Here is a 13,193-nt window from a genome sequence, read left to right as displayed (position 1 = left end):
AGAGACCAAGAACTCCTGTGGTACTACAGCTTGCTTTTCTGCTCTCCCTTATATGTTTGGGGCTGAAAAACAGCTAGTCTACCAATTATTCCTTTTCCGAAAGAGTAGTTCATATAGTCAGTCAATCATTCTGTAAAAACCTTTACTGGGTGCCTGCTTTGAGCAAGGAACAGGGTGGATGCTGCGGGGGCTAGAGAAAGTCAGAGATGCTGCCCTTGAACTCCTAAACTAAACCTTCATGAAATCTAAGCACAATCTTCAAACTCTCTCTAGTCCGTGGTTTCAGTTTTCATCCTCTGCTTCCCTTACCTAGATTCTGAGCTGCTGAGTGTTGTACTGAACGAAGTCTCTAAGGCGTATACTTAGCAGGTGGTGCAATTTTGACGGCCTTTTCTCAAGTAGTCAGGACTCAGTAGGGTAGCTGGGAACTGTGGTCCAGGCCAGCTCTCACTCCAGTGCAGAGAGCCTGAATGTGTCCGAGTAGAACTCAGTGGAGGAGGAGGGGGAGCATAGAGAGAATTTCTGACAGCCTCCGGGTGCAGTGAATGCATCACATTTCCGTGAACATTGACACAACAGACTCCAGGGTAAGCTGTCCAAAACACACAGCATGAAAGAAAGAAGCCTGATGGGGGAGAGATGCAGCTTCTGGGTCTTCACACTGAAAATGTGTCAGATTTGATGACAGTGATGAAAATGTGTTTTCTCTCTCCTTCCCCAAGCCTCAGCCCCAGGGCTCCTGTAATTGACTGTGGTGGGTATGAATTATGAGTTCAGGGAGAGGGAGGCCCAGTAGAGTGCCTTGGCACTCCTGTGCTGTGACATGACGACCGCCAGGAAGCTAGGAGCCAGGCACTGCCTTCCCCTCGCTGAGGACAGGCGGAAGTTCCAGCCAGGGCTCTTGTTCACCAGGCCCTGCTCCAGTTTTTTATGTGCTCTGACCTGCAAGTTTTGTCAAGTACCACCTTGCTGGAAGCCTCAGCAGTGGTTTCTGAGGTGAGGGAACAGCAATGAAATTGAGAAAACTTTTGGTTTGCTTCAGGCAATTGGATTTAGGTGAGAAAATGCCAATCCCTTTGGTGTTGGCCCAGAGATTTTGCATAGCATTTTTCCCTGAGGCTGAAAGGCATGCTTCTCCCCCACCCTGACCAAAGTAGCTGTTTGCTAAATATTTCAGAGGGTGATGATGGTGTTTAAGAGCTGCCACAATTTTAGTGTTTTCTTTACAAAACACTCCTGCCCTCCCTGCCAAGTATAAGGTTAGAGTTCAGGAAAAAGGGGAATATAATGGAAACCCACTTCCGAGACCCTCTCTGCAGGCCAAGCTTTTTCGTTTCCCTCTGCTGCTTAAGAGCCCAGAGTGGGGAAGTCTTTGTCCAGGCTTCTTTCCACCAGTGACTCCAAACTACTTATGGATTTTTGTGCCTATTTTAGGTTTAAAAATATAAGTTAGCCTCAAGAGAACACAGAACACTTGTGCAGACTTCATTGCAGTTGGCCCTAAAGTTGCACATTTATCTTATAGCAATAGGAGGGGAAAAAAAGACATTGATTTTTGAACCCAACCCCATTTGATTCATAGCACAAGAGCTCACCAACATTAATAATTGGTAGTCTCTTGATTTCTAAGATTTGAAATCTTGACAATGAAGGGATTTAAAGAGGCTGAAAGGATTAAAAACTGAAGCTGCCAGAGTATTGAGAATGACTCACACTGAAGAAAAGAATGAAATGGATGAAATAAACTTCGGGTATCTAATTCTGAATTTATGTAGTAACCTTCTCCCCTCAAATTTTTCCACTCCGATCAAAATCATAGCAGTAGGTTCCCTGGAAATTTTGAAACAAAAGCCATTGTCATTTATGTGTAAATGGCAAGGAGAATAAGACAATATGTGCAGTGGAGCTGAATTAGTCACCAGGGAAGAGTGTTTCTCCCATATGAATATAAGTTTCATGATCATTGCCTATGAGCCATGGAGTTAAACGGTATGTTATATTAAGAGGCAAGATGCTGACATACTTTTGATATTTAGCAGATCACGACATGTCCCCTGCTTGGAGAAATATGAGAATGACTGCCCTTTCCTTAGCCAGCATTTGCCTCTTTATAGTAATCTCAGCTGAATTGAACAATTTCTCCACTCTGTACAAAATAATGCCCGTCTTTGTATTCACTTGATATACAACTTGAGGGCATCCAATTTTTGCAACTACAGATCTGGGAATATCTTGAATGATTTGTACACAGAGTTGCAGAATGGGTCCAAGAGAACCAAAATCTATTAAGTGATTAACACTTTGTGTTAAGGGTAAATGTCATTCTTGCAGATATCTAAAACTTCAAGTATACTAAGGGCAGAATGAGATCTAACTTGTATTTACTTTAAATGTTGAATGGATTCTATTAATTTTATAACCTTGGCTTTCAAATGGCTTAAAGGATGATTATTCAAAAGACAAATACATATAGAATCAAGTCATGCCCTTGTGTTTTTCATGCAGTGATAATCTTGATCCTAGAGTGAAGCTGGAGAGAATTACATGCTGTCCTAATTTAATCCCTGCATTAAGATTGCATTTAATCAAAAGTGTGAAATTAACCCCAGGTGGCATTCAGACAGTGGAATTATTTTTAGGTGCTTTAGAATTCTATTTCCTTTTAATACTTTTAAGCAATCAAAATTGTTTTCAAATATCCTCTCATTGGTAAAATGAATTATCTTAAAGTTTAAAATAGAAGAACCTACAATCCAGGTTAGAAAATGTAAGTTTTGGATGTCTTGCCATTTAATAAGTATCTAATGAGTTATATCACTGTTTTTTCCTTTTAATGCCCCTGCTCTGTGTGGTGGGCACATACATTTTTTTTTTTTTATTTTACAAAAATTGATTGAATTGTGTTTTATCTAAGAAAGCACTTTGGCATGACTAGGAATAGAGAGCTATATTTTTTAAAGAGGGCAAATGTGTGCATGTATGTGTGTGTGTGTGTGTGTGCTCACCTGATAAACAAACCAAATGAACCAAATATAAATGAATATAAGTATAAATAAATATATATACATATAAATATATATCTATATACGCACACACAAAAAAATGGCTGTTGAAAGTCAGAAAAAAACTATTGCTTATGGATATTATTACTAGTGGTCAGGATGGGCAATATCTTAAATTTAAATGTTTAAAAATAAATTTTCTTTAAAGAAATATGCCCTAACATTGTTTTCTTGTCATTTTGGCATCTTTTCCCTCTTAGCTTTGAGTCGATTTCCAGTCATTTCCTTGCTTTTTATATTCCTCCCTCCATATCTACTTTTAAAATCATACTTTTGATTATGGATTAGTCATTGACCACCAAAATGTTAGAGATACTCTTTGTTAGGCTGGGAGAATGCAGCACTGAGTACCGTAGGGTTCACTGACTTTATTTAACCTTAGGCCCGTGCAGTTTATGAAATGACTTCTGGTATCTGCAGTAATAATCCAGGTTCTTGACCTGTATTAACAACTACTTTATTCTTCTATGTTTATCCATTTTAATTGCAGACTCTCTCTTTTTTTTTGCTTCTGAAATTTAGAGTGGTGAGGAGGAGGAAATGGCCTCATCTCAAAAGATAAAAATCTGTATGGCAGTAGGTTTCAAGTGGTGGGGGTCAAACTGAGAAGGGTTCTATGATACATTAAAAACATAGAATTATATAGAACGAACACATTCTTTATTAGTACATTCGTTGCTAGTAATGCAATCATCCTTGTTGCAATATCCTCTTGTACTTGGTAGGATTAAGCATACACCCATTTTACACCCTCTCAGTTAAAATTTCCTGCTATTTTTTAATAACTGGGAAACACATGCACACCAAAAATGTATTAATGGAGTGTAAAAATATTATCTGTCCATCTGAGCCTCTTTCTTGAGGGGCTATCGCCAAGCACCAGTGTTAGGAATACTAAAACTTAGTCTCTTTTTTTCAAGGAGAGAGGAGGAAACATGAAATTAGCACATAAAGTACTAAGTTTTGCAGGACCCTGCATTTGTACAACACGTTATATTTTGATCATCACAATAATAATGTCATTTTACAGGCAAGAATATGGAATGGCAAGACTTCGTGATTTACCCAGAGTGCCCGGTCTAGTGATTGGTGGTACTCTGCCAATGTTAGGGGTGCTGACCCCCTGCACTATTGAAAATCTATGTGTAACTTTTGACTTCCCCAGAACTTAACTACTACTAGCCTACTATTGACCTTACTGATAAACAGTTGATTAGTACATATTTTATATGTTATATGTATTATGGTCTACATTCTTACAATAAAGTAAGCTAGAGAAGAGAAAATGTTATTAAGAAAATCATAGGAAGAGAAAATACATTTAGGGTATTGTACTGTATTTATCAGTACCATAAGTTTATATCATCTGTTTGTAAGATAGTCAGCACCTATGCCAATATTGTCTTAAATGATGCAAAACACTGTAGATGGTATATGTGTTACTAACACTAGACATCAAAAATGAAAATATAAATATCAAAAATTTATATTTATCTATAGGTATAACAACAATTTTCGCATTGATAATAAAGAAGCAGCAATATGATTGTTTTATGGTAGCCTAGTGTAATCTATAGAATCGCTTCGTGGTAGTAAGGAAATTGCCAAAAAATTTTCCAGTGTATTTATTGAAAAGAATCTACACGTAGTTCAAACCTGTGTTATTCAAGGGTCAGTTATACCTTGAATTTTAAACATAACCTAATGTTAAATCGTTTTGCAAGATTCGTCCAACAGCAGATATTATGTCTTTTTTTCATGGAGTTGCAGAGGTGATCACTGATATGTCCAAGACTGCAGGATTAAGTAACTATGTATTCTGATTCCCAGTACAGTGTTCTACACCTGCTGCTATACTAAATAGTATTTTATGCCCCTACCTTTTTTTATGCTTGAATGCTTCATACTTGGGACCTTTTCTATCCTAAAAATCATTTTATAATTTCTCTGCAGTTTAGATGACATTGAACCTATGATTTTTATTGTATAATTGAAAGGACAGATCTGGATCAAAGCCCTTACTGGACCAGTTTATAATGCCACGTATCACAAGGGTACCACCATCCCTAGATCTGGGCAAGAGGTTCCCATGCTATAGAAGGCCTTATTCAGCTGAGTTTGTTCCTATCAGCTGAGGAGTTGATGGCATGCCCACCCTGAACCTGTGACTCCTTCTAGATCGTATTCCTGGTACCCAGAAGCCCAGAATTAGTTTACCAGATGTTTCAGAATCCACTTTCGTGATTCTTGTGAGTCTCTTCATCGATCCACTGGAGGGTGAAATGCACTCCTCCTATACCCACCCCCTAGACCTTTAGAGATTGCCATAGACATCTGTGGCCCATGGATGAGCTACAGACTCATGTCATTCTAGGGCTTTTGAATTAGTCACTAATGTTGCCTGCAATGTTTTCTTTGAGGCTTTTATGTGGTCAGTTCTTTATGATTCAGGATTCTATTAAAATGCCACATCTTTCAAAGAGGTCTTTTTTGGTCACCTTATTTAAAATAGCCTCCTCCTCCATAATTACTCTTGACCTCCTTGTTATTTACTTTTTATACCACATAACACTATGAAAGTCTATTAGATAATCTTTTATTTATTCACATGCTTGTTGTCTAACTCCCACTAGAATGGATACCGCCTTAAGGCAGTATATTGGTTATTTTGTCCCCTGACTTTCTGTAGCATCTCGAATAGTCGGCAACATAGTAGGTACTCAATATAATATTTTCGGAGTGAATAGACAAATGAAAGAAAGGACCTTGAGGGTGGGGAATACATTTTACTGTTTAAATGGATGTAACTATTTTTCCCTTTCACATGTCATCCTGTCAGAAGTGGGGAGAAAAAACAGGCAACAAATTAGGAAATTCAGGTTTTAGAAGTGTGCAGAGTAGTGGAATAGTTTAAAGCAAGAAATATGACTTTAATTCTCTGAAAGTAATACAGTTAGAACAATAATGCTATGATTTTTCACTAACCAAAATAGAGCAAAATTAAATTGATGACACATTTCAAAAATTTTGGCTCTCTTGAAGAAAGGCAACTAATTTAAAAATTTTATGGCAGTTAAAGCTTTTCACTTTGGCATGTATCATCTTCTATTATACTGTTCTGAACGTACATATGGTATTTATTTCACAACTCTTTTCTCAGTGACCTTTCAAAAATTGTATAATTCCTCATATTCCTGACTAGATGACTTATATAAGCCTCTGATATTTGCAGTCATTAAATAGGGTTCAAAGTGCCTATCTCAAGCAAATCAAGTAAAATTTTTATCAAATAAAAAATAATGCATATTTTGTTCACAGGTAGCTATCTGAAATAAGCAGAATTCAAACAGTTAAAGTTTTTTTTAACATGACCAATCAAATAATGTCAATATTTAGTAATGCTGTAATTACCAGCTAGTTACTAGATAGAGCAAGATTTAAAAATTATACTACTTTCATCTAAACACATGCTTTTAGTAGATTCTCTGATTCTTTCATTGAATAACTTTGATTTCTTGACCAGAGTTTTAGAAAACTTTTGGGCTATATTGGCTATGTTTCAGGGTTTGAGAGCCGCTTGGTAGTACTAAATTGCCTTCATCATCCTTTTTTTCTCTTCCATAGCAAAAAGTACATGGCCATTATGCACGTCACTTGTACCTCCTTTTTTTTTTAGATCAAGGTAGCTCTGTCTACTTTGTTTTTAAGTCAGAGAAGAAAATGGAGAAAGTTCTGTTTTTTTCCCCTCCATTTTCTCAAAGCTAATCAAAAAAAGACATGAAACATGGAGTTTTTTTTTATTTTATATATTTTATTTTATTTCCTGGAAACTGCTTCATTTTATTTTATTTCCTGGAAACTGCTTCATTCAAGTCACAAAAGGAGTAATATAATTTACTACACCCCTTTCTAGATCTTAATCTTGCCTCTTCATAGAATGACAAGATCATTGATCAACTGGAGCCCCTACCTCACTTCTCCATTGCATTTCACACTAACTTTTTATTCCCAGTCAGTTCAGAAGAGAGTCTATATAGATAAAATTTCCAAGCTAAAAAAAGAGAGCATATTTAGTCTGTCTTCTCTTATTCTGAAGATAAAAGAGGCCCTCAAAGATTTTACAAGGTCACACAGATGGCTGGTTGCAAAACTATGATTATAAACCAAGTTCTCCAAATTCCAACCACTTCGCTATTTATCTCTTCTCAATATTTGTCATGCTGTAGAACATAATATAAAACCATCTAAGACACATTTTTATGTACCATTTTTCTTTTTTTTTTTTTAAAAAAATAAGCTATAATTTAGGCATTTGGTCACATTTGAAATCATTGGATTATATGATAGCAATTAAACAATGGAATATATTAAATTCAAATAAATTTTTAATTCTTTGAATACGTAACATTCACATAATTCAAAAGTGACAAGGTATTAAAGGGCATGCAGTAAAATGTTCCCCTCTGGTCCTATATCCTAATTTTAATTATGCCCCTAGCAAGCAACCAGTGTTAACAGTTTTTTGTGTATAATCACTTCAGAGAGAACAAAAATCGTAGTATCCATTATAGACTGTTCGTACTTTACTTTTTTTTTCTTTTTAAACTACATCATGGAGATTATTTTCTGCCAGTACATAAAGTCCATTTCATTCTCTCTTATTGCTACAATGTACTCCATTGTATTGATATGTTATTATTTATTTAATTATTTTTGATATATATTCAGGTTGTTTGCAACTTTCAGTTATTACTAGCAGTGCTTCAGTAAATAACCTTGCATATTTATATATGTAAATAAATACGTAGGATATATTTCTAAAATTAGTTATTTCTTTATCATTTTGTAGATATTGTCCAGTTCTTTAACAAATTGTAGATTGACATTCCCATTGCCATTATATGAAGATAACTATTTTCTCACTCCTTCACTAATAAATGTTATTAATATTTAGATTCTTTATATCTGAAAAGTGAAAAGTGGTATCTCAGTGTAGTATTAATTTGATTTTGTCTTTATATGCATGATGTAAGACACATTTTTATGTTTTAAGAAACTCGATTTACCTTTTCTTATCCTTTCCCTGTTTTCCAGTTGAATTTTTCTCTTATTGATTGTAATAACTTTATATATTAGGAAAACAGTCTTTGTCAATAGTAGGAACTGGAAACATTTCCCCAAATTTGTCTTTTACTTTCTTTTTGAAGTTTTTTGGCATGCCAAATATATTTTTTATGTAGCTGAATTTATCAAATTTTTAAAATCACCCTTTTTTGTTTCTGTTGGACAAGTATTTTCCACATTTAGATTTTTTTTTTAATCTCGTATTTCTCATGGTACTTTTATGGTTTTACATTGAAATATGATACATTTGGAATTGATCCCGATGTAAGATGAGAATGATTTCAATTTTTATTTTTCCCCTCAGTTGGTTGTTGATCCAACATCATTTATAATCTGTTTTTCCCCACTGATTTAGGATAGCACCCTTATTATATACTATGTTCTTATGTATTTTGAGTTTCTTGACTTTCCATTACATTCCATTGATATATCTGTAGGTATTTGCTACTAGGATATGTTTTAATCATTAGCTTTAGTATATTTTAATATCTAAAAGGCTGATTCATTCTCATTGTGGGATACAATTTTTAAAGCAATACCATGATTTTTTAAAATTTCAGCTTTATTGAAGCATAATTGACATATAAAGTTGTAAGATATTTAAAGTATACACCATGGTAATTTGATAAATATATATACACATACACATTGTGGGAAGATTTCCCCCATCTAGTTAATTAGCATATCACCTCACATATTTATCTATTTTTGTGAATGAGAAATTGAAGTTTTACTCTTAGCAAATTTCAGTTATACAACACAGTATTATCAACTGTAGTCACCATGTTATACTTTAGATTTCAGACTTTATTCGTCTTACAGCAAAAAGTTCGTACCCTTTCACCAACCCCTCCCTATATTCACCTCTACCCACCAGCCCCTGGCAACCACTTTTCTGCTCTTTCTATGAGCTTGAATTTTTTTTTTTTAGATTCCATATGTAAATGATACCTTGTAGTTTTATCTTTCTCATTTTGTTTTCCATTTATATTTATGTAAGAACTTATATAACATATATTTGTATGGTAACATCATCTTTCTCTTATTGCTGACAAATTGTCTTCCCTGTGTATATAGTATCAGACAGCTGGTGAATTCCAAAATAATGAAATGTGAGTTCCACAGAGATTGTGGGGGTAGGCTTTCTATAATCATCAATTAATATATTTTGCTTGACAAGTGAAATCTGATGAAAGAGAACATGTTTAGCAAAGATTGTGAAGACGCGAATGCCCGACGTTCAGTTACATGGTGTCGGGTAAAGGGAATGTCCCTAAAACCATGTAGCACACGTAGGTTGAAATTAATGGAGGGTAGACTGATTTCAAAGGTCCTGTGGTCTTTATGCTCTGGGCTAACTTTAGTTCCTTAAGATATAGGAAATAGCATGTTTAGAGGTTAAACTAGGGAGAGAAAGTACATAGTTTTTTTTCTTGTCCTGGGCTGACCACCATAGTTTTAGGAAAATGAATTTCTAAGTGTCTTTATTTTGCACTGGGCTTCTTGGCAAGTAATGAAATCTGTGTAATACATTAACTCTGGGCTTTTACTTAAAGGGCTCAAAGGCAGACATATGGATAATAGTTTAAAAATATAAATATGGTCTTTCCAGTCATAGAAATCTTCCGATCCAGGAGGTACTTTTCCTGCTTTCCAAAAATTGTAGGGCTATATATACATACTCATAAAGCACCGAGGCAAAATACATGGTATCAAATGCTAAAAAAATCTCCACTGTACTTTTCTTGAGTATTGCAGCTCTGTGATCAGACAGAGTGACCTAAAGTCAAATCTAGATGCCAAGTTGCTATGCCACCTTCTAGCCACCAAGCCCTATAACTAAGCATTATTTTTTTTTTATTTTTATTTTTTTTTTGGTAAAATTACAGAAGAGAAGCTGTTTGGTAAGATATTTTGTTCTATTTTAGTACCTATAGTTCATCTAGGAAAATGGCTGTCATTTGGTTTTCTCACATGCTTATCCCATTTGTGTGCGTGGGTGTGTGTGTGGTGTGTATGTGTGTATAGGGTGAAGTGTCATTGTAGAAACTATTATCCATCCTCACCTCAGTATAGACTTTTCCTGATCTCTAGGAATCTCTGTATTGAGTCCACACTGGGGGACATTTGACACTTTCTGGTTTATGCATACATATATGTTGGCAGTTTGGAATTTATGGAGGCTGCATTAAAAAAAAAAAAAAAGCCACCGCCAACATAGGATTAGTTTGAAAAAAGTTCTGTCTAAACTGATCTGAAGCCTCCTTTTGCCAAGTATGCGAATATGAAATGGTTCAATTTTATTGGGATAAGACTTATAGATAGTAAGGATTGCTAATGTAATTTGCATAGTTGAAAATTTCGTAAGCGGTCTAATTAACACAGTGATAGGGCCTGCATCAGATGTCAGTCATGGAGATTACATTTTATGCAAAATTGCGGAATACTTGCTAAATATTTTTTGGTAATCTTCATAGTCTCAGCACAGTGTCTGGTATAGAACTGGCACTTAATGAGTAAGTAAATGAGTGAATGAAGCTCACTTCTTAGAAAGATAGTTTGAAATGAAGAGATTAAAATGTTTCCTTGAAATAGAAAAGTATATGTATGGCCATGTTTGCTGTACCACTTTGAGAAGGAAATTGATTTTTCCCCTGTATTTTTAGAAAGTCACTTAAAAAGTAGTCTTCATTAAAAAAAATAAATAAACACATTTTTAATGCCGCCTTAGGTTCAGTGTGATTTCTAAAAAGCAGTGTATTGGATTTAAAGAAAAAACAAGGTCCCTATTAGCTTCCCTGACAACTATTATCCAATAGTTTAAAGAAATAACATTTGATACCTTTTACCCAATGTCCACGTGTATATGTGTTGGGTTGAGGGTGCGGTGGAAAATGATTTGGTGCCAGAGAATCCCTTGGTCTAGATTAATTAAAACAGGATAAAAAAAACTTTCATTTTTCAGAATATTTTTCATTTGTTGGCTTGTTTTCTGTATTAATTTTGCTTAAATTACCTATCAGAGCCAGCACATATGTGACACTTAGCTGTGATGCTAACCATAAATGGATTTTATATTTAGGAGACCATGTGATTGAGTTTGCCTTATTAGTGATGTAACTAGGCATTCACTATTTAAATTCATCTTGCATAGCAATATTCCTGTTGAATATATTTCCTAATATGAGAATCACAGAAATCTATTAGTTTGGCTTTTGGCCTTTAGTACCTTATTTACAGCTATGCATTTTGAGTTTGCTAATCAGTACCTTAGTATCTTGATTCCTCCAGTAATCTTTAATCAAATAGGCAAGAGGGGTTTTGAAATCTTTACCACATGGGTTAATATGGAATCACAGTAGTGGACTACAAAATCCCCTCCTCTCAATTAATACCTTTGTGGAGAGTAGGGATAAATGGTGAATCAAACATCTTAGAGTTCTGTGACTAAAATTAGTTACACCAAAAGAATTAAACAAAAGAAAATTTAGGAACAAATTGTAAAATGCCACCAGAGCTGATACTTCATTTGAAATATTCCATTCAAATTGGAACATGCTTATTTTTATGTTGCTGTAATGGTTACCTGTTTTTAAAAACACCCCATTCCTACTCCTATGGTTTAGATTATAATTCTATATCAAATTCAACTTTCCAAGTTGCTTTGTTTAAATGAAGGTTACAGCTAGATATTAAGACTTTCTCAAATGTGGTGGGTTTAAATTGAATCTGAGAGCTGGCAAAGAGCCTATGGCTCAGGAAATTAAATGACTTCTCTCTCTCTCTCTCTTTTTTTTTTTTTTTTTACGGAGACAGATCTAGGGCTTTGGTTTTCTGATTCCCCCAAAGAGTGCTTTTTCCACCACACTGTGTTATAGAAAGCCATTTTTTTTTTTTATTTTTGGAAAATTTGTGATCCTAGAGCATGTGATCCTATGGTTTTTAAATTTGATGCGTAATCCTGGAACCCTTAAAATTTTTGATGTATAGTATGAGGCAGGGGTCATGAGAGCTAAATCCAGCCTGCTATCCGTTTTTGTACATGAAGTTTTATTGGGAACATAGTGACTCCCACTCATTTATATATTGCCTGTGGCACTACAGTATTAGAATGAGTAGTTGCAACAGAGATCATATGACCTGCAAAGCCTAAAATATTTATTACCTGGACCTTTATAGAAAAAGTTTGCTGACCTTTAGTATCGGGTAAGGATGAAAAAATTACCTTAAAAAAGTAACACTTTCAATTTGCAACAAATTGTGAGTAAAGTATGCTTTCTGAAAAGGTTAAAAGGCTAGCATATTTTTGAGAGATGTGAATGATCTGTCATAAAAGACCAAAAAGAAAAAAAATCTGCCTGCATTAAAAATAAAATAGAAGTAGGTTTTTAAAGTATCTCCGAGCCCCTCGACTCAGATATTCTGGTGGCCAAAATGAAGCCTGTGACTTAAGCAGAATTGTCTCGATGGGAAGTGCTTCAGACTGTCATGTTGTGCTAACCCTGATGGAACTTGAGCACTCACCAGATGTCCTTCTTCTTGGCAGGTGGAGTGGATCCAACAGCAAGTGGTAAAAAAACGGACCAAGAGGGATTATGATTTAAGTCGTGCCCACTCTACTTACTTCAACGATCCTAAGTGGCCAAGCATGTGGTATATGGTAAGCTCACCTGGCCTGGGGCTGCGTCATCCAGATTTGTGTAGTGCAGGGAACATCTATTGGGACTGGAAGGACACAGCAATGGTGCCCAGGGGCTTTTTCCTGTTTCAGGAACTCACCATTTGAGATTGATCGATCGCCTAAGATTTTTTTCTGGATTTTTTTTTTTGAACTTAGCTCTTTGGTAGTAGGGAGAAAGTGAAGGACATTCCAATTCACAGAATTTGTCCGAGAGCTGCTCTGTATAGTAGCTTTCTAGGTTTGGACTAGAGAATAGAAAAGTATGCTGATATGTGGACACCCTTAGGCCTATCAATAGTTGTGTTTATTACCTCTGGTACACAGTT

General features: G+C 35.3%; 1 protein-coding gene across 4 annotated transcripts in view; it reads left to right on the top strand.

Annotated features, from left to right (window-relative positions):
* The window catches only part of PCSK5 (proprotein convertase subtilisin/kexin type 5), a 400,819-nt gene that overhangs the window by 66,406 nt on the left and 321,220 nt on the right, over positions 1–13,193 (top strand). For all 4 annotated transcript variants that reach the window (XM_016127089.2, XM_016127088.2, XM_016127091.2 and 1 more), the window contains exon 3: positions 12,733–12,846. In XM_016127089.2, coding sequence (XP_015982575.2) covers positions 12,733–12,846 — 114 coding nt within the window. The remainder of the gene's footprint in view (positions 1–12,732; positions 12,847–13,193) is intronic.

Source organism: Rousettus aegyptiacus, unplaced genomic scaffold (assembly GCF_014176215.1).
Source record: "Rousettus aegyptiacus isolate mRouAeg1 unplaced genomic scaffold, mRouAeg1.p scaffold_m13_p_3, whole genome shotgun sequence".
Lineage (NCBI taxonomy): Eukaryota > Metazoa > Chordata > Mammalia > Chiroptera > Pteropodidae > Rousettus > Rousettus aegyptiacus.
Note: the sequence above shows the minus strand (reverse complement) of the source record. Positions and strands in the feature narration are given on the sequence as shown.